General features: G+C 51.7%; 2 protein-coding genes across 2 annotated transcripts; both read right to left on the reverse strand.

The window, feature by feature from the left end:
- Positions 1-2599: 2599 nt before the first annotated feature.
- Positions 2600-8653, reverse strand: SERPINF2 (serpin peptidase inhibitor, clade F (alpha-2 antiplasmin, pigment epithelium derived factor), member 2). Its single transcript, XM_009873630.1, has 8 exons — positions 8594-8653; positions 7784-7846; positions 6357-6774; positions 5906-6049; positions 5500-5703; positions 4541-4683; positions 3742-3946; positions 2600-2925 (listed from the first exon to the last, which is right to left on the reverse strand). The coding sequence occupies exons 1-8, from the start codon at positions 8651-8653 to the stop codon at positions 2600-2602; spliced, it is 1563 nt and encodes a 520-aa protein (XP_009871932.1).
- Positions 8654-11952: 3299 nt separating this feature from the next.
- WDR81 (WD repeat domain 81) lies at positions 11953-21775 on the reverse strand. Its single transcript, XM_009873627.1, has 10 exons — positions 18565-21775; positions 18182-18289; positions 17876-18066; positions 15770-15960; positions 15336-15501; positions 14996-15161; positions 14007-14702; positions 13692-13837; positions 13360-13539; positions 11953-12459 (listed from the first exon to the last, which is right to left on the reverse strand). Exons 1-10 carry the CDS (start codon positions 21773-21775, stop codon positions 12133-12135), a joined length of 5382 nt encoding a protein of 1793 aa, XP_009871929.1. The 3' UTR covers positions 11953-12132.
- Positions 21776-21778: the final 3 nt, after the last annotated feature.

Genomic DNA, 21778 nt, shown 5'->3' on the forward strand with positions numbered 1-21778 from the left:
ATATGAATTTGCTCTAGTAAAGAAAAAAGTACATCAAACATTAAAGATATTGAGGCTCATTTGATATTCTCAGTCAGTGGAGCAGATGAGCTATGGAGCTGACGCCGTGTGCTAGTCATGTCTTCTCAGCACAGAGCTCAGTCAAACTGAGAGCTTAGCAATGCAAAGTGGAAATTCCTGAGCAGAGACATTAATATTACTTTGCATTTTACAAACTGCCTCTTCTGGAGAGTCAGTGGAGCATAAAAGAGTCTTAAGGTTGGTGTAACTGATAATTTGTTGAGCAAAGCACAGTCATGAAGGGCTGCTGTGCTGTCAAATAAGATGAAATTAATAGTTTGACAAGAATAGCTTGGAGGAGGAGGGATGGCAGAAAGATAGAAAATAGGAAATGAGAACCAAGCTGTTCAGGAAACTGAGAGTGAGAGGAAAAAACTTTATAAAGAGAGGGAGCTGTAGGGCAGAGGCATGAAAAGAAGACTTGCACTTCTAATGTTGCACAGGTTGCAGTGCAACAGGGTGGAATTCAGGGAGGTTAGCGCTGAGGTGGCAGGAGTCAAAGCAATACTTACCTTAGGCATGGAATGGTATTTCTGAATGTTGGGAATGAATCTGTGTAAAAAAAATAAGCTAAAGTGTTCCCTGAGGGCTAGAGCTATGCCCTCATAGTAGGGCTGAATTCTTGTGGGTTTACTTGTTAAAATTGCATGGCCCTGTAATTACACCCTCTTTCGGAAGGGTACATGTCATTGCATTGGTTAAAGGGGTAGACATTATCTTTAGCTGTTCTTCTTCTTCTGGACGGCAAGACATGTGTAATTGCAGGTTTGAGCCAGGACTTTTTATTCCCCAAAGTCTCCTGTGGCCCTGCAATTCATGGTTGGTGAGTCAGTCCTTCTCTTGTTCCAGCAGATGGTGCAGACTATTCAGGGACAGAGGCTCCCAGAAGCTTTCTGCTCCTTCCTTTGAGGGAAGGCAGACTTCCCGAGCGAGGAAAACACTGCCAGAAGGATGGCCCTTGTGCTCTGTAACTACTATTTCACAAAAAAACAGAGCACCGTCCTTTTTTAACCAGAAAGTGAGCGAGTTCAGAAGCAGAAACTACTATGGACAGCAGTTGTTTTGTACGGAAAAAGCTGCAGCATGGCAGGCTCCAGGGAGTTAGACTAATATTTTTAAGTGGTAGGAGGGCTTGATTGGGTGGAGGTTTCCCTAGATTCTTTCACGGGACCTTATTTCAGATGCTGCCCCAGAACAAGGTCCCAGGGAGCTGTGACCATCTCAGACAGAAGTGAAGCTGTAACGGGACATTGCCTTTTGCCAAGACAAGGCAAAAGCAGTGACATCAAAATCTGCCCCTGGAAGGTGTCCCAGCCATCCATAGCATTGTGCTGTGGAGCCAGGAGTATCCCAGGAGAAGAACAAATCACAGATAGCAGATGCCAGATCAGCACCTTTGAACCTCTTAGTAGATACCAGCAATGGTCAGGTTTTGCCCAAGACAAGGACTGTCACGCCTCTGCTTATCACAGCGTTGCTGCTCACAGGCAAAGTACCCGCTGCCACTGAACTCATGAGTCAGGATTCAAGGAATTCTGCCCAGTTCACAAAGCCAGCTCTGACTTGGTAAGTGTTCTCTGCACACCTGGCAGGTGAGATGCCCAAAGCTTATTGGACTTGGTCCTCAGACAGTCTTTACTGATGAGCCATTTCACCTCTGTCAAATGTTGTCAGGTCCCTTGCAAGAGCCCCTTCTATCTTTCCATCTGTCATGCCCAGACATTTGTCCCTCCAGTCTTTGCAGTTATTCAAGTTATGTGCCTTTTTCCTGTCTCTGTTGGGTCTTTCAATGTGACACCTTTAGCAAACATATTCTGCTTTACTATTTATTATTCTGCCAACAACAAAATTAATAAAAAACACTTTCTAAAATATGTCTCAAAAAATCTAGCACTACCCAAGAACCTAGAGACTTCCAGGAAAAGGACTGGAGATAAGGATCTAAAGGGATTTCCCACTGCAGACCCTCCCACATCAGATCCCAGTAGCCAAGGAGTGGGAACAGGGAATCTGAAAAGAGCCTGTGCCTGGAAACGGTTGTGGCTCATCCTAGAGATGACTGGTTCCTAGTCCAGTTGAGCTAGAGGTCATTTTCTGGGTGGTACAGACAGTTTTCAGAGGAACACTTCGAGGGAGACATGTTCACAGGAACTGCGGAAGGAAGAGCTATATTAATATCTCTGGCTGTTGTCCAAGCTGCCAGATGCCACTGATGATTCCAGGCTACAGGGGACTCTAATAAGAGCTTAATAAAGATTCTAGTGAGAGCCTGGGGACAAGGAAGTCTCCCTTCCAGGACTGAGAGCCCTGGAAAGGAAATCCAGGCAGAGCAAGCTTTTCAGGTTCAACAGAGGGGAACCCCAGCCTGGGGAAGCTGGAATGGGCTATCCCAGGGCTCGTCTCTAGGGATCTGTAAAGGAAAACAGCAAGGGGTTGCCTCTTGTGGCCTCAGAGGGAGGTCTCCAAGGACAAGAGGCCTCTCTTAGCTGGTCCAAAGGGTCAGGGTGCAGTCCCAGAACGTTTAGGCTCTGCTCCTCTCTTATTTGGGCACGGGGTCCTCATTGACGTCTGTTGCTTTACGTGAGTCCCATGGTTGTTCTAGCTGAGGAGCAGCGTTGGGGTTAGGGTTCTGGACACTGCCTATAAAAAGTGGGATGCCTGTTTCATCTTCAAAGATAAGGAAGACAAAGGGCCGGTCAAGGCTGAAGACAGAGACCGAGCGTGAAGTCACAACGCTGGTAGCAGCAGATGCTTCCACTCCATCTTCTTTAAGTTCCAGGGTAGACTGATGCTGTATACTGGACACGAAGAGAAGCTCATCTGTGATCTTCTGGAGATTTGGTCTCGTGAACAGCTCCTGGAGGCCTACACAGAAATGAGACCAAGTTAACCTTTCCCAGTGGGTGCCAGCGGCTCTGATATTTCTCAAAGCTGTCCAAAGAAACCAGCTCCCTAATCTGTTGCTACACGTGTTGTCCACTATGGAGGACTGGAGAACTGACAGGCAACAGAAACAAAAGCTGCATTCCAGCCAGGTTGCCCAGTCCCTCTCTGTATGAAGAGCTGAGGGTGCCAAAACCGGAACAGTTTTCAAAAACATTGCCCACTTCTTTTAGAATAGTAGTGTAAGAACTTAAAGCCTTCCTGAAAAAGCAGCAGCAAGTCTGAAGGCTCTTTCCTGCTGGGCTGAAAACACTTTTACAGAGATTATTTTTTTAAACAATTCTGCAAAACAAATTGAACTCTTAGCTTATTCTCATCTGGAAATGCAGTGAGTGGTATTTTATTTCAGTGAGCCCTTGGTTCCAGGTTTTATGATCTGCATTTTCCCTGTTGGCAGTTTCTATGTCCTGGACACTATCTTAAATGACAAAGTAAGAGATAAAGGTCGACCCACAGAGGGAAGTTACAAATAGAAGAATAGGAGGAACTCATAAAGACTGTGAGGAACAGTGAATGCTGACTTCTCCATAGTATCATCTTGCTGGAGCAAAACATTTGGTGCTAGGCAAGCAAAGAGTAAGGAGGAGGAAAGGAATAAGAGATGAAAGATTGGACGTTATCTGGAGCAAGCTGTGAGGCACAGCTTTCGAAACAAGGATGTCAGTTCTTAGTGTCAGCGAACAGATGCCGTGTGGATCGATCAGCTTCACTCTGTGCAAATCCTGTCAGAGGCCTTACCCATTTGACTGAGAACCTTGTTGAGTTCCAGCTGGTAGTCCAGTTTTAGTCTGGGGATCTTCACTGCAGTGGGTATCTCTCTGGGGAAAAGCCTGCATAGTTGTTCATAAGGGAAGTCCTCCAACACATGAGCAGTATTCCAAGGATACTGGTTTGGTACGACGGCCACAAAACTCATGTTACTCTTAAAGGGAAACTTGGCCACCTGGGAATAAAACGAACCAGAAGAATTTATAGAAAAGGAATGAAAGTCCAGAAAGTGATACTTTTAATTTAGTCTTTTCCTAATCGGTCTACAGAGTCAGTCTAGCCATCAGATGAAAACAACCTGGTGGGAAGGAGGTATTTGATTTCTTCAGAGAAGGAAGTTTGTTGGAGTAACAGCATCAGATTTTAGTATTTAGCTACTGACTGGTAAAGATTGAACACGTGGCAGAGTGGAAGCCCATGTGCACTAACATTGTACCCATTCTGGCAGTAGCTGTATTCTGAAAGGCTCCAACAGTATACTGTTGGAGGAAATTCCTTTCCATATTTCCTCATTTATCTTTAACTTGGGGCTTTAAAACTCCATTAATTCCCACTTAGAGGGAATATCTGTCGGTGTTTTTTCTTAGAGATTGCGAGTGAAGATTCAACATTCTTGCTAGAAGCAAGGACAAAGGATGCGTATTAAATTTTTGTGTGCTATACGTGTTAAAAGACATGTGTATTTTGGAGAGAACGCTTGCAGTCAGTAAAATACCATAGAAAGAGGCAGTTCCAGTCAAAACTTCTAGTGCTGCTAATAGAGCCCCACCTGAACATCCTGGGACTCCAGTGTAAACCAGCTCAGGGAGTACTCCTGGGCTTTCATCATCTCAACTGGCACCACAAACCCGTTGCCAAGGTGGAACACATCTGGCCCAGTGAAGCTAGCATTAAACTTATTCCTCCAAATCGCTATCAAAATAAAAGTTCAGAAATCAAAGTTAAATGTGGGTAAGAAAACAGAAACTGCCTCGCTGACACTCCTCCTATTGCGAGTTCTCCAGCAAGGCAGACAGTGACCAGGCAAGCAGAAATACAGCAAAGATAAGTCAGTACCAAGGCTGGAAGAGCCCTAAGAGCAGGAAGCTCTTATCTTTCAGAGAGGGACTGTGAAATAACAAAAAGAACGAGGTTAATCCTCATGCCTCAGCGTGAGAGATTACTGAAGGCCATGAAGATAAAGTAATGGATATTTGCGCTTTGGAAAATGAAGAACATTGCCTTTGTTCTGTGTAGGTTGAAACGGCGCCCCGAGACCAAGCTGAAACATTTGCACATTTATGCTGGAAGTAAGTGTTTGGTCGGTGTTCCGATGCACAACCCTCAGGGAATTAAAAAAGGAAGGTGTTCCTGACGACCGTGCTGCCGTCAGAAAGAGATCCACAGAAGCTGCCCTGAGCTCCACGGTCGGTGTGTATTGAGTTGCCTGTGACCTGGTTAAGATGAGCAGTGATGAGCCACGGTCTGGGAGCTTGAACCAGGAGGCAAAAATAATACAGGTTCCACCTGCTGCATCCTGGCTCTGCTGTCAAGTACCATTTTTAGCACATGTGAAGCAGTTGGGAGTCATTACTGTAAAGAAGTCTAAGCAAGAGGAACAGCAGATGTACAAGAGAAGAACAAGCAGATTGACTAGCAGGAAGCGAGGAAAGGAGATGCCATTCAGTTTGCAGAAAACTGGGAGCTTTCTAACTATTCCTCTTGAAAAGTAAGGCCTGTAGAGCTCACCGTGGAGATGGATTGCATTGAGCAAGAGCATCACTGTGTTTTCAGGGAGCTGCTGTAGGAAGGTGGGTATTTGCCCATTAGTTGCTTCCTTTACCCACTTGTTTATGGCTTTGAGGTCATCCTCACTGCTCCCAGAAAGGGTCACGGGCTTTGCTCCATAGAATTTCCCTGAGTCCTCTAGGAACTTCTCTTTCACCTCAAATCCTGTTGGAGGGGAAGAATTCTATGTGAAGTCATCAGCCATTGAAAAATACTTGCTCAGTGTCTCAGTCAGTGGCATGACACTCCCCAGGAGGAATGCTGAGGGAAACAGACCTCTCCCAGTATGGCAGCGTGTTTCCATCCCTGTCTGTCACTGACAGCTTTACACTACTCCAGTACAGACCCGCCCCGTGCCAGCTCTCACCTTTCTGCAGGTACAGACGGGATGCAAGGCTGAGGGTGGATTCTCTGAGCTTTTTGCGAAGGGAACCCAACAGGTGGTGGAGACAGGGCACCGACTCCAGATGCATTGCCTCCAGCAAATGCTTCTCTGTCTGATTTGCTGCTCCTAAAAAGCAAAGGCAAATTCCTGTTAGGTCATGCCCAGGTAGTGGAAAAGAGGGATGTTTCTGTAGCTGCCTCCTGTTAGAAACACACTGTGCCTTACAAAAGAGGCTGGAGAAACCTGAGAGTAGGAGCCTCAACAGGGCCATGGAGGGCAGCCTCAATTGTAAGCGAACCTACTTAAAGCTGCAGGAGTAAGATTAAGTAAAGGTGCCGATTTTATCTTTGTATTTTGCACATCGGTTCCTAGTGCCTCCAGGAGGGGGTAGAGGGAAGGGCGAGAGATGGTGCTTTTGTAATTAAGGAGTTACCCAGTGCCAGGTGAGACAGGGCGAGGGCGATGCTGAGGGGTGACAGGATCACATTGGTTCTGTTGGACTCCAGCTGGACCTCTCTCAGGAGATCGATGCTGAATCTCATCAAGCCATCTGCTAGCCTCCGGCTTTTCTTCCAAGTCATCTCACAGTTTTCATCTTCAGCCTCTTCTTTCTCTTCAGAAGAGGCAATTTCCCTAGATGGTTGCTGTTCGTGACAGCTCACAGCCCCAGCTCTGACTTCATCTTCTGTGTTCCAGTCATTCCTCGTGCCTGGCGGGGTGACGGTGAAAGGTAACGCGGGTCCATCAATATGCTGGAAGTTGTCAGAGGTACCCTCTGCCAGCTCTGCATTTGGCACAGGCCCGTTGGTTCCCGGCAGAGCAGACTCTGCAACTCCAACACTTTTCAGGTCCTGCGGAGAAACGAGAAGGATAGCACTGAGAAAGCGGGAGCATGGCACTGCCTTCCCTCGTGGGCACTGCTGCACACCTAAATGGGTTGAGAAAACTCCAGCATCTCTACTCTGGTGTATATGCTTGAGTTTATCTTTTAACCTTGAGGTGACAAGCACTTCAATGAGTATGGAAAACAGAAAGTCTGTGTCAGGGTCTTGCAGTGATTCTTCTTCCACTTGCTCTCAGGGCCTACCCCAGGCAAACAAGCCCCACAGGCATGCTTTGAGAGCAAGGACCACCACCTGCTCAGGATATGTCCTGTGCCTTCACCCTTTATAGATTCATCGTCCTCAACCTTGATATCACCACCTCCTCTCACACATTTTGGCACTGCTGATCTGCCTTGTGCATCGGTCAGCACCCTCTACTGCTGTCACAGCCTTGATCCATTTTGGCTCAAATCCTCCTCCAGGCATCTGTCTCTTCTTGTCTGTTCTATTCCATCCCCTTTCTCTCCAAATTCCTCATTTTCCACTTTCCTAAGCCTATAGCACTGCTGCTACTGTCCTCGCATTTGCATGGTCTTAAACACATGTTTTTCTCCTCAGAGCTCTCTGTTCCCGCCAGCATCCGGATGACATTCCTCTGCTGCAGGAGCACTGCACAGTCAGAGCTGGGCTCGATGGGTAGCAACAGCTACGGGTCATTCTCTCTGTCACCCTCAGAGCTAGTTGTTTTCTTCATCTTCCCTTACCAATCAGAAATCAAATAATTCACCTGCCAGTCCCTCTACATACCAGCTGCCCAGTTATTTAGGCTGGAGCTTCCAACACGAAGGAGCACAGTGTCGGCAGCTGCAGTGGGTGAGTTGGGGAGGGAAGCCTGCACAAAGATGGATTTTCTCATTGCACTGGCGCTACTAGATTGCACCACCTGGACTCTTCCTATCGCAGGACAAACTGGAAAACGGTTGCAAATAGCCCAGCAGAACTTTAGTCCCCTTGGGTGGAACCAGACGTTGCTTACCTTCAGCTTGCCGTCTTTGTCTAAGAAGAGATGCTTTTGCTCAATGGCATGTGCTGAAGAAAACTGTGGAGGGAAAAAAAGCCCAAAACAAAATCAACAATAAAGGAACAAAGTCAAGTCCCAGGTAATTTCCTCTTAATTTCCAGAGTCTGTCTCCTCCCATTCCTCACACATTTGCATGGAGCCAGATCAGAGACTGGCACCAGCCTGCCTGTAGCAATCCCCGTGTGGCTACAGCACAGGCAGGACTTTTAAAAGTGGACCCAGTCCCATGGGGAGGTAGAAGTGAGCAGGACCTGGGAGAGACTACAAATGCTGGCTTTGTTTAGAAGGGAACCAGGTCAGAAGGGTCCAAAATAATGTATCTTCTAGAGAGTGAGCGGTGTGGTTTTGCAATCTCAGACCTCACAGGGATCCAGATTTAAAACGGGGTGAGGGGGGAAAGCTGTTATTAAACAATGTCCTGTTAACCCTTGAAAGTCATAGTCGCTAAGTACAGTTGAAGCCAAGTTTTCAGAAACATTCTACAGAAATCCACTTGAATAATGAGAATATCCACAGCTATTTTAGCCGGGAAAAATGAAGGTTAGAAACCTTGCTGCGCTGGGGCACAGGTTAAGCCCATAGCAGAGAAGCAGCGTCCTCCACGAATCTGCCTTCCAGGGTCTCTCGTGCAGAAGCCTCAGGCAGTATTTGCCCCGTGGTCTGGTGCGGGAGAACAACCTCGCTCCCCTTGCCCTTTGCTGGCTGGGGAGGGGGCTATGCTCACATGGCAGAGGCCCCCACCATCGCTGGGGTGAAGCGACTTACCCTCAGGTGACTGTGCAGAGCAGCCAGGCAGAGCAGCCACAGAGCCCAGAGGAACACCATGTCTCTGGAACAGAAGGACCAGCCGAGAGAGAAGTGATTTCCAGCTGCCTGGCAGCAGCAAGCTGAGCCTGTTCAGGTCTACAGAGAGAAAATTATCAACCTGGCCAAACAGGTTGGCACAGGCGCTTGCAGAAAGCAAAAGGGAGATGAACAATGCTGCAAAAAGACAACACAGGACTGCTGGGTCCAACGCCAAGGCTGCGAAATCGGAGAGGAACAGGGACCCGCGCTGGAGCAGGGCTGTAACCACAGCCAGGCTCCTACATGACGTTTGGATCCTCGTTTCTGACCCCATTGCCCTCATTTCTCTGGATTGCGAATGGTATTTCCCTAATCAGTCCTGCACACGCTGTGCCCCTGCAAGAAGACAAGAGCTTCTGCTCCTTCCATGTGCAAACCACCGAGGGTATGGGCACAGCTGAGGGCTCTGGGGAGAAGGGATACTAACCTGCCCTGGTGGGGCTGCAGGCACTTGGCAAGTACTGTCTGGGAGGGACTTTGCAGGTAGGAAATGCAATACCAGAGCAGTTTCTCAGCAATATATCCTGGAATAGGGTTCTTCCCAGCACTCACCTTCCCACTTTACTGGCAAGACCAGCCTCTCCCACCCCCACACTCCAGTTCCTGTATGGGACAGTGGGAGCAGGACTTCCAAGGACATGGATAAAACGCCACTCATTCCCTGGCCACCGCTTCACCCAGCCACTTTTCCCTTTCAGATAGAAATATCATATCTTCTTTTTAACATAACGCCTCCATGCCAAAGCCTAGCCCTTGACATGGCTGCCATACGCTTAATTCCTGGTGCTGCTTTCCACCTTACAAGCAGTCCTTGCTTTCACCTGAAACTGCTGGCCTACGACCTCCCTTGCCACGTGGAAGAAGCAAAACTTGAGGCCGTTTCACTCCTCCCTCAGCCTGAAACCCGCAGCCACATATAAGCCTGGATCCCCCTTTTGTCCCTGGTGGTGCCTATGCTTTACCCCACTGCTTTAACCCCCGATTGCTTACTGTAGAAGCCTCTTCTTACTGGCAAATCCTTGTTTATTTGCCCCTTACCTGAGGCTGTTCTTGTCCACGTTGGAGCTGGCACCTGCTTTACCCCAGCTGATGGCTCTGCACAGGGCAAACGCAGTCTCTTGTCCAGCCCACTTCTCCTACCCACCAGCAGCAACCTTTGGCACCACCCCCTTTGAGAATCTGGCAGGCAAATATTGACCCACAGCATCCGGCTGAACATTTGTTTGAGGGGTAAGTGTAAATTTGTGGTGCATTGTCAGATGGACAGACACTCTGGGCTGCTGTACCCTCACGACAATGGTAACACTGAGTTTACCAGCTCCAGAACTCCCATCAGCAGCAGAGGTAACATGCAAAGTCAAGTTGTCCCTGGTAGTGGCTCTGCTTTCCGTATAGTCTCTGTGCTGGGAAAATGCTTTTATTCATAACCTTGAGTGAAAACATAGAGCTTGGTATTTATTGCCACAGGGCTTGCTCTGGTTTTTTGAATTTTCTTTGCAGAAAACGCCAGATATTTACTCCCTCTATCCCAGCTGCTTCTGCCGCAGCAAGCAGGAGGCACCGGCTTTAAGAGATGGCCGGTGCCCAAGGCCCCGTGGCCACGTCCCTGAGCAAGAGGCAGCAGTGCTCAGTCTGGGCTGAGCCAAGAGCAGCTGGTCCCTCCCCGGGGGCACAGCACCAGAGCTCTGCTGGGGGAGCTGCGGCACACACACACCCCTGTGCCATGGAGGAAGTGCCTCGGGGACGGGCAAAACTCCAGCGGTCCTGTCCTGCGCGGTTTTGTGCCGTACGCAGAGGAACAGTGGTCCTTTCCGGCTCTGTCCTCTCTGCGAGAGGACTTGGATCTGCTTTTCCGAGATCCAAGTCCCTGTGCAGCAGAGTCCTACCCTACATCCAAGGCATCTTCACAGCAACCCTCCTCCAGCTCAGGCGGGCACACAAGAGGGAACGCAGAGCTTTAGCTTCGGCTGCCAGAGCCGGAGAGCCTCAGCCCCGAACTGCCCCGCGCCTGGGCCCCTCCAGCACAGAGCTTCCCACACACCCGTCTGCACATCTCTGTCGAAGAGTTTATTAGAAGTAAATATTTACATCTATTGCAAATGGTTAATAGGCAACACGGGACTGAGAGCTCCCCTTGGGCACGGAAGGATAGCAAGAGCCGACTGCTCACCCGCCCACCCTCCTGGAAGCCGAGGGCAGCCTTCTCAGCTGCAGGTGGCCGAGAAGAACCGGCAGCTGGACGCAAGCCCTTTCCCCTCCCAGGATAACCCACAGCAGGCTCCTCCTCTGCCCAAGATAAGAGCTTCCCGCTCTCCAGATACTGGCTCTGACTAGGCTGAGGGATGGATGGGAAAAGAGCTGCCACAGAAGTGAGGCAACTGCTCCTACTGCTGGGTCAGAGAGCGCTCCCCTCGCCGGTGGGCTGGGAACAGATGGCGATGTCCCAAAGGGAAGGTCAGATGGAGACTGTGCTGGATCATGCTTCCTGGCTTTCACCCCACAAGGGCAGGAGCACCTTTCTGATGTCCTGTCTTCCCCAGGAATCTGAGCAGCACAAAGGAGAGGATTAGAAGGAGGATTCCTTGACAAACACTGCCAGTGCATGGCACACAGGGCATTCCTCACTCCTTAGATAATCACAGCGTGTACCTACTGCTCCAGAAGCCAAAATCCTCATGGAAGTATCTGTTTCTGGCCTCCCTAGAGGGTCACATTCCCATCCCAAACTGTCCCTCTGCAGCAGCCCGTTCCTAAATGAACTGGTGGAGCAGATGGGGTTTGTGTCTTTGCTGACCTCCATTCCAGTCTTGGCCCTGGAGCCAGTCAGGCAGCAGAAGTGCTCTAGTTATCCTCTCCTCCTCCCGTACAGGCTCTAACTCGGCCGGCAGAACCTAAAGTTAACAGAGTACATCCTCTGGGCTTTGAATGCAGACCACAGGAGGAAGAGATGCCCAGCACCACGCAGCTCTGAAGGCAGCAGTTCCAGCTCAGGCTATCCTAGTAAGACTGTGCAGTGGCTCAGGAGTGGAAGTGAAGGGCAAGTGCAGGTGGCAGTAGCTATACTGTTGTGTTCTTGTCAAGCGGCACCTCTTACCCCTTAACTGAAGGAGGGAGGATACCTGTGGTCCATATTACTCTGGAGGGCAGCTCACAGTCCCCTGGGGATCAGGCACACATGGTACGGACAGCTCTAGGCCTCTCTGCAGGGGTGACGGTGACCTACAATGCCCAGAATTTCTCCCAGCAGCAGTGGAGGTTTCTCAGTTATGGCTTTTTTTCTTTTAAAGATACCGAAAGAGGTTAGAGATGCTTTACCAACTGCTCACTAACAAGTACACCTCCCCCCTGCATCCTCTGTTCGGAAACACCTAACTCTGCCTCCTCCGTAAGTGACGCTGCCAGCTCTCAGCTCGACCACCAGCGCCGTGGGACAGCCACAAGCTCCTGGGCCAGGGTCACTATGCCAGGAGGCGTATGACACCGTTGTCCGAGCCCAGCAGGAGATGGCATTTCGTGGGCAGCACCACCAGGCTGGTCAGAGTACCCCGAAAATTCTCTGAGCTCAGCTTGGTTGTGCTGATGGGCAGGGCTGAGGACTCCAGCATGGAGTAGATGCCAATCTTGTTGGCCACAGTGCCAGTGACCACTTCGTTGCCGTAGAGGTCAAATGCGTGGATGGGTTCAGAGGCAGATTTGTAGTGGTGCAAAGGTTTCTGCTCCAGTTCCTTCCAGACTGTCAGGGAATGATCTGAAGAGGAGCTGATCAGCACATTGCCCTCTGCAGCCTGCAGGAGAGGAAAGGCCAGTGAATCAACACCCAATCTCATCCTGCAAATGAGTCTAGCAGGTAGCCACCAATAATCTAACAGTCCCAGTGCAGTCTCTTGGGACAGTACCAGCCACTTCCAAGCAATGGATGGTACTGAGCAGTATTTAGATGGTATCTGGGTGGACACTGGAAGCTACAGGACTCTCTGGTAGCAAGAGGTGGGCCATGTCTTTTGTCAGCAACATCCTGATACTCAGCACAACTAATTTATCATCTGTTACTACGGAAGTGGGTAAAGAGATTATCATTTGGTCTCCCTGTCCATCAAACCACCTGCCAAATTATTTTCTTTCTCAAGAAAAAGAATTGGGAGGCTTTCTTATGGTAGAAAACACCGCTGAGGGGAGGAGAAGCCTGGAACTGCTTATCAGCAGAGCTAGTGGGAGAGTAAACAACCACACGGCTAAACTTTGTTTAACCTGCATTTGGGTCAAGGTCACTGGAGCTCCAACGTTGCTCCCTAAAGATGGGTAAATATGGACAAGAGTTACTCATTAGAGCGATGCTCTCCCAGAGCAGCAGAGAGGCCTGCTGAGAAAGCAACACATTCACTTCTTCACAGAAGACGTGTCTCCAGCCCCTGCCGCTGACCTGCTCAGCAGGGACTGACGCCTGGGAGGGCTGGTCTCCGTTCAGCACAGGCTGGACCAAGAACAGCTGCTGGCAGCACTAACTATGGGACAGGAGAGCTTTAGTAGCCTTTGAGGGACACGGAAAGGGATGGAGGAACGCTCAGAGGGCGGAGCAGACGAGCCCTGCCAAGCAGCATGTGCCAGGAGGATGCTCCACACTACCTCAGAGGATCGATGAGGCCGGTGAAGCAGACCCCCACCTTGATCCCAGCTGAACCTCTCACCTTGATCTGCAGGATGTCTCCCTCATGGGCAGGCCACCCCCGCATGATGAGTCCTGTCCTGGTGTCCAGCAGCACAATGAAACCAGAGGAGAAGCCAGCCATAACGCTGCGCCCGTTAGGACTGACGGCCAAGCAGCGGATGAGCCCAGCGCTCACGCCACTGGCCAGGCGAAACTCGTGCTGCAAGAGAAAGAGTCTGGCTACTGCGGAGCTGAAGTTCTAGGGGATCCAGGCCTAGATGGCTTTTGTGGAGGCACCACGGCTGGCTTTGGGCCAGCCACACTCACATCGTTAAGCACGGGGAGGAGGAGGATGGCTTGCAGAGTCCCTACCTGTAGTCCTGGCTTCCTGTGATCGATGAACCGCAGCACAGAGTCTGCGCTGGCCACAGAGATGCTGTGATAGGGAGGTGGCATGGTGGTCACAGCTGTGACAGGGACTTTGCTGTCTAATTCATCAAAAGTCCGAAGAAGTTTGCCTGTGAAAACGTCAGACAGGTTACAGCAGTAGATGCACGGAGAGGGTACACAGCAACTCTCCAGTTCTGCACTGGTTTTAACAGGAGCCATCCAAACTCAGTAGGTCCCCTCTGTCTTAAAGGACTGCACCAGTTCACTCCAGCCAGCCCTCACCGTTTCCCTTCTTACCTGTGAACTGGTCCCAGATGTGCACGGTCCCATCACAGCTCACCACATGCTGCGACGCTTCCAGCTGGCTCACGTAGAAAACTGACTTTTTGTGCTCGGCGTACGTGAAGCGCGGTGGCACCTCACTGGTGCCATCCCCGTAGTTGTACAAGGGCCAAAGGCGGACAGTTTTGTCCTTGCTGCCACTAAGGAAGAAGTCCTCACTGCTGAGCGGTGCCACACACTTGATGGCCCCTGAATGCCCTGAGAAACTCTGCAGCTTGATCTGGTGGAAGTGGAAACGGGGGTCATGTTGGTTCACCCCGATCTCATACTGCCAGTAGGCCAGCCAGTTCCCACAGAGCATGTGGGTGCTGCGCGGAAGGTCGTGCTTCAGGGCGTTCTCCTCGCTGGATGAGCTGGGAATAAAGCCATCAGTGCCAGCACTGAGGCAAAGTAAGCCAAGACCCTCACGCTGTGTGTCCACGGGGACCTGGATGCGGTTCCCTACCAGCACACTCCCAAAAGTACCAGAATGACTGTCCTCGTGGTGGCTGGAGAAGGGCTCAGTCCCTCGCGTATCTTGGTCTGAACCGACTGCGCTTGGTGTTTGTTCGAGGCTGACGTGCAGGCTCTTGGGGTTGACGTTCTCCAGGTGGAGGCTGGCCAGCTTCTCAACCAGCGAGTGGTTGGGCACAACTGTCCGGATAACATCACCTGAAGAGAGAGAATGTGGCTTCAAGGGAAGGAATTTCCCCATCATCACCTCCCATCATTAACAACAGAACAGGAGTCAGCAACGGGCTGCGAACACAACATCCCCAACAGGCCAACCACGTGCTGCTCCCAGCCCAAGCAGCCTGAAGGCAACAAGCAGAGCAAGCCAGCGTAGAAGCTGTGGGTTCCCCCAGCAGCCCTAGGCCCTCCGACTTCTCCTGAGTTCAGGGCCCGCACGCGTGCACAAAGCACAGAGCTCTTACAAATCCTAGGAGATGGTGGCCAAGCCATACCTAGCAAGCAAGAGAAGGGGATGTAGGTGATGTAGGCCATCTCGGGGTTAAACACCTTCTGTAACTCCATCAGCACGGCCGGATCCACAGCCAGCAGCTTCCCATCCGAAAGGGGCACCTCCATGACTGGCACCTCACAGCTGCTCAGCGATTCCGCCGTCAACCCCTGGACAAGGGAAAACAGGAAGACAACCGAGATCAGATACTCTCACCACATAATTAATTACACAAACACAGCTGGATGCTGCTGACACCAGTACTGGTGTAGGCAGGTATGCCCACCACACTCCTGCAGCTGGGCACTGGGGGACAGGAGGAGGACGTCTCCTACATCACTGACCTGGTCTTGCAGCTCCTGCAGCAGTGAGAATGCCCCGAAGAAGTTTCTCACCGTGTCACTCAAATGCTGCTGCACCATCTCCTGCCCAATCCGCAGGCAGATCAAGGCAATTAGGCTGATTGTCTTAACGCACAGGACAATACGGGCCTGGGCACCGCTGGGGAAACTGAAGAGGACATCCATTACCAGCTTGCCCTCCACATATCCCTTTATCCCCTCCCTCGGCTTCATCCTTCCTGCCTCATCTGTGTTATCAGAAGGAGTCTGCAACCCCACAAGCTCTACGTGCGTGCTGTGTACCAGTGCAAGGAGGTGCACATCAGAGCAGAAGCAGCCCCACAACCCCAGGAGCGTTAAGGCCCTCACAGAACCACTTCTCAACCCCTGATTTCGAGTTGTGCCTGGCTGAGGCCGTGGCAGACTGCAGCGCTTACCCGATGGTTGGCGAAGTGAGGAAGCCCAGCACCGGGAGCAGCACCTCCTGGCTGATCTTGGGGAGGATGTCCATCAGCGTGGTGTCCGAGAGACACACCACGATCTTCTGAGTCAGTGTCACAGCAGCCAGGAGCCCTGCCTCCTTCCGACTGTTCAGCCGGCCACCACCAGACCCGCTGCTTGGCGCAACCTGCAAAAGGAGTCCTTCAGTGCCAGCGCCACCATCTCCCCGCAAGGACACATCAAGGGTGATCCCAAGATCACTCGAGCTCCGCCTCAAAACCCAGCATGGTACCGCTGGTCACAGCCTCTGGAAGAAGAACCTGAGCACTGAGTCTCAGCAGCAACTCGTGTCTTGCACTCAAGGGGTGAGCCTGAAAACTTAGGGGCATATGTCAGAACAAGAGATGAGCCTGGAGAGAAAGGGGCTCGATATCCCCGAGCTCATGGGCATCCTCTGAAGGGCATCTCCGTGCAGGCTGGTCCCACCACTGGGAAACTCAAGACAGGAGAGAGACAAGCCGAAACTGGCCCAGACCACCACCAGCATCCCAAAGCATCACTTGCCAGCACGGGAAGAGAGGAAGCCTACTCCACACACATGATTTAAAGCAAGAACCGGTGTCTTCGTACCACACCGTTTAGCCTGGATGCACAGGCTGCAGAGGAACAGTCCTTGCGTGAAATATCCAAGCACAAATTATGGGCAAACGTGCTGCTGACTTCTAGAAATCCAGCTGCTAATAATTTCATGAGGCAGAAGAGCACATCCTTGTTTGCTGACAACGCACTGATGCTGGTGACAGCCACGCCAAAGAGTTAACAAGATCAGCAGATTTCTTTTTAGATTGTCCTGTTTCCTAACTCCTAGACAAATCAGACACCCAAGAAAAGGGAGCCAATAACAAAACCCACAAGAATTCCCAGTTTCTGTTATATTTCTTGTACACCTGCCATCTTCCAGCTCATCACAGAGGCTCTTCCTCTCGCAAAGCAGCCACTCTGCCAAATCCTGCAAGGATCGACTTTATCCTATTTGTGACCCACAAGTTTCACTGCTTTAATATCAGGTTGCCAAATGCTGTTCACAGGGGTATTAATCCCCCCAGCACCCCCAAGCAGTAAATTCAGTAAAGCAAAGCATAACAGCTGGAGCTATGACTGCAACTGGGTGGAGAATGATTCTGCTGAAAAATGGGATTTTTTCTCCTGAAAAATCTCCCCTTCGACACTGGAAAAACTGACAATGCCTTTTTGTTTTCTTTAAATAAACAGCTGTGGCCTCTTCTCCTCTATGTTTAAATTATCAAAAAGCTACTGAAGTTTTCCATTTAAACTAGAATCCATAACCAAAGTGTTTATAACCACTAAAAAGGGAGCAATATGAAAAATAAGCCTGTTTACAGCATTCAAGCCTCTTTTTTTTAATGAAAAATTGTTTTTTCAATCAGCTGCATTGCACACATTTTCTTCTTGCTACTCCGCTATGAATTTCAAGCCGAGAAGTTTGTGGGTCTTGCCAGTATTTTTCATAGAGTTGATAAACCTTTAGCCTCTCCCCAGCTTGTCCCATATCTACCCAGACAGACCTCTAAAAACAGTCGCTCCAGCAATCCCACAGCAGCACAAACCACTCGGCCTGCCCATTATCGAAATCCCACCCTCGTGCCAGCTCTCTTTCAGCACACTCACCCAGCAAAGCGAGAGAAAACCTTTTCCTTTGCCTTCTCGCGTGCCAGCAATGGGTCTGATGGGGAAAGCCCCCGGCTGAAATGGGGAAAGGGGCTGCAGCAGCCCGAGGCAGATCCAGGGCGCGCGAGGCGTGCTGAAGAGCAAACCCTGCGTACACAGCCGTGCTCTTCGCTGGGAGCGATCTGGAGCTCACGGCAGGGGTGAAAGTGCCTTTTCTGGCTGCACCAGCACAGCCCTTCTTGGCCAACGCAGCCAGAGCTGCTCAGCCCACACTGGCCCAGATGGAGCTCAACCGAGTGGAGATTTTTAGGCAGGAGGCTCCCTGTGAGATTGGACCACGTTCTGCGCATCCTGTGCCTGGACACAGCTCTCACCCCGAAACACGTGAGAGGAGGAGAAAAGGCAATACTTACCAGGTAGCTGATGTAGGGCAGGTACTGGTAGGTGAGGACGGGCTCTCCGTACAGGTACGCCACGTGCACAAGACAGGCCAGCACTGGCTTGGACACCTGATCTCCCAGCACTGGCCGTTTCTGGTAGATATTTCCTGCACTCAGGGGACTGTTCTCATCGTTGCTTGGTACAAACTGCTGCCTGGTAGGGCCTGCCCAGAGACAACACCAAGAGCTGAAGCAGCAGGCTACACCCAAGCCACCAGGCACCCAGCAGACTGTTTCGGGACACTGCCCACCCCGGGGGGTCCCAGGAGCAGACATTACCGACGTAGCAGGACGTGAGCAGACGGAGCAGGTTCCTGGCGATGAAGCGGGACGTGACGGTCGGGCCCAGCTTGGCTGAGAGCCACCGCACCATCTTACAGGCTGTGTCTGCAAAACAAGAACAGTGGCAAGGACGGGGCCCGGCACAGCGCAGATTAGCTATCGCCCGCCTGCTGCCCAAACCCTGCCTGCCCGCAGGCAGCTTACCGGCTCTCCGATCCACACATTTCAGCACACTCATTTTATCACTGTCCCCATGCTGGGACTACGGACAACCCCAAATCCAGACTCATTTCTTCCCACACTCTCTCCTTCTCCCACTCACTGCTTTAGCAGGTGTTGGCCACACTCGACAGAAAGGGTCAACACGAGCAGGGTCTTACCCAGAAGTATGGTCTGCTCTTTGTCATCGGAGTGATCCGGCAGCTCCTCTCCCTCTCCATCCTCTGGCTCGCTGCTGTCTTCAGCCAGGGTGACATCCACAGAGGCACCAGCATCCACAGCCACCGTCAGCTCCGTGTCAACTGCGGCGTCATCGTGCTCTTCTTCATCGTGCTCCTCTTCGTCCTCCTCCGAGTCCTCACTCTGTTTCAGGTCCTGGCTGCTGTCCATTGACTTCAAGCTGCTCTTGTCCTTCTGGGAATCTCCGTCCGCAGGTCTGTCCTCTCCCAGGGACACCTCGCTGGCGCTGCTCTTGTCACTGAGCCGCCCAAGGCTGAGTGATTCCTGCTCCTGAGGCTGCAGGGACTCCCCAACATAAAGGCCACTCTGGAAGTCCTCGCTCTCGGGCAGGTAGGCTTGGTCGTGGAAGCTGACACCAGAGGTGTAGTCGAGGAGGTCGAGCGCGGCAGAGCCGTGCTCCACGTCCATTTTGATCTCCTCCCCAAACACGCATGACACTGGGCTTTCTCCTCCACTTTCATCATCTTCAGCCGTGCCGAGGAGTGATTTGCTCTCCTCCCGCGAGCTCTCAATGCCAATGAGAATCTGCAGGATGTGTGGCAGCAGGTTCAGGAGGAAGGACTGGAGCCCCAGGCGAACAATCAACTGGGCAACAAAGCAGTCCGTGTAGAGGTAGAACCTGCCGTGGCGGTAGCAGGGGGTCTCATATGCTCCGATCAATGGCTTGAGCAAGTATTTATTGGCATTCTTCGGACCTAGGGATTTAGCTATAGGTTCAAAGAGATACCACGCTGCATAGACAGCGGTGTTCTCCTCAGACATCAGGGATAATATGAAGGGCAGAAGAATTTCCAAGCCTTCTGGAGTGATTTCAAGAAGAATCCCCTCCAGCTGCTGCCACAGCTGGAAAACAAGTTCCCGGCCCTGACCTTCGTCCTCGATCTTCTTTGCCTGATAGGTGAAAATGAATTTGTGCAAGGCTGGGAAGTATGTGGGGAAGGGGACAATAGAGCTGAAGGGACTGAGGAGCTGCGTGGGACAGGGCGGGGGGAGGCCCTGGGAGATGGGTTTGTATTCGAACAGCCGCACCGCACCCTTTCCCAGCCTGGTCTTCAGAAGCTTCTCCACCGGCACGCTCAGCTGCAGCAGGACGCGCAGCACGTGCTGGAGCGGGGCCGGGATCTCCTTGGGATGGTAGCGACACAGATTACGCACCATCAGGAACCGCTCCAACAGGGACGCGTCAGGCTTCGAAGGACGAATCCTTGGTGCAAATACAATCTCAGCTACCAGAATGCCCAAAGCCTGCATGTCCCTCTGGAAGAGGTCCGAGAGACCCAGGGGTGGCTCTTCCCATGGCTGCTCCATTAGCTGCATCTCACCACTTAAGCCTTTAACCAAGAAATTGTCCAATTTCTCCAGTTCTTCCAGGGCCTGGAGAGGATTGAAGCCTTCAGGAAGCGTGATCTTCATGTCAGCCTGATCCACAGCACCTGCCTTGCTCCGACGGAGGGGTCGGACACCTGAGGTTTTGCCTTCGGTGGCATAAGCAGGGAGGGCGGAGGGCTGTCCTGAAGGCACACCGGCACAGGGCTGGTCAGCAGCTCTACTAGTAGCAGAAATTGAATCCAGGGCTTCTGTGCCTTGCTCTAAATCATCCTCACCAGAGATGGGTTTCTCCCCAGACCAGGTGGTTTCACTGGGAGTCGCCTCCAAGACCAGTCCATTAACTGCATCTGTCACCTGGCCATGGATATCCTCCAAAACCACAGTCTCACGGATGTTCTGGGGAAGAGGCCAGGCAATGGCTGGAGCTTCAGCAGGCACGTAGGCAGGTCCCACCATGCGCCTGGGATGCGGCTGGTCGAAGAGCTGCACAACCCCGTAAGTCGTCAGATGCGTGTGGTTGTCTACTAGATGGAGGCAGACGTTCTTCTCTTTGACAGCATCCTTCCCCAGCAGCTTGTACCCAAAAGTGAGATCAATCCAGTGATGGAGGTCCTGAGAGACTTCCTGGCTCTCCAGCAGCATGCGGTGGACTTCAATGAACTCCTCGTAGGAGCTACACCAAGATGGCACATCCAAGTCGGGCATGTCCGGATGGATGGATCGAAAGATGGAGGGGTCTGTATAAAACTCTGGGATGCACTCATCCGGGGTCCAGCTCTGCATGCGCTCCATGCTGGCGGGATACTCGTTGGGCTCCCATTGGGACCTCACATGGCAGCACAGCACTGCCTTGGGTGTCCTCCGAGCCGTGTACACATAGTAGGTGATATCCGAAAGGACATCAGAGATGTGATGGGGGACATGGAGCTGCTCTCCGCTTGACCCACCTGCAACAAATGCCTGCTTGGTCATCTCATAGGTGAAGTCCAGCTGCTTGTCTCCCTTGTTGAGACGGAACTTGGATTTCCTTAGGTCCCTGAACTTGCCATTTTTGGTAGTGAAGTCCACCACCCACGGAAGAACCGGGTGATAATTGGGGTCTCCCATTCTCCTCCCAGCCAGACTGTTTAGACGCATAAGATAGTCAAAGTTGCTGACCTGCCCATGTACCCACTGTAACACCAGGTCTCGGAGGTCCTTCTGACAAGCGGCGCACCTCGCCTCCTGCCCTCGCACACCAGCGCTGCTTTGCTCGCTCATTCGTTCCACACCAGCCTCCAGATACGCTTCCTCCTTCTTCGGTCCCTCGTACTCCCTGAAGTTCACGCGGAGCCGGCTGCACAGCTTCTCATCCACGGCCACATCCCGAAGGGAAAAGGCGCCACAAGCCAGACCCGCCTGGTGACAAGCCCTCATGGCCTGCAGCACGTGGAAGAGGAGGAAGAGGATTTTGGCGTGGCTGTTGGTGAGCTTTGCCGGGCTGAAAGTCACAATGTCGTGCAAACAGTACTGTACATAAGGGTAGATGACGTACAGCATGTTGGCTGACTCCAGCAGAGCTTCAGCCTGCAGGACGTTGGGGCAGGAGGGCACCCCTTTGGTGGCCGCCTTGGCAGGGGAAGCACCAGACACATTCTTGCCCACCTGAAGGATGGGGCAGCCATAAGCCTTCTGCAGGGCGGTACGCAGCGCATCCAGAACCGGCACGGTGGGCGGCGCATCGGCGTGGCGGTAGGGCCGCACGTAGAGGCAGTGAGCCTGGCACCACAGGTTTCGGTAATTCTGAGAGGCGACGCTCTGCATGAA

This window comes from Apaloderma vittatum, unplaced genomic scaffold (assembly GCF_000703405.1).
Source record: "Apaloderma vittatum isolate BGI_N311 unplaced genomic scaffold, ASM70340v1 scaffold33027, whole genome shotgun sequence".
Classification (NCBI taxonomy): Eukaryota; Metazoa; Chordata; class Aves; order Trogoniformes; family Trogonidae; genus Apaloderma; species Apaloderma vittatum.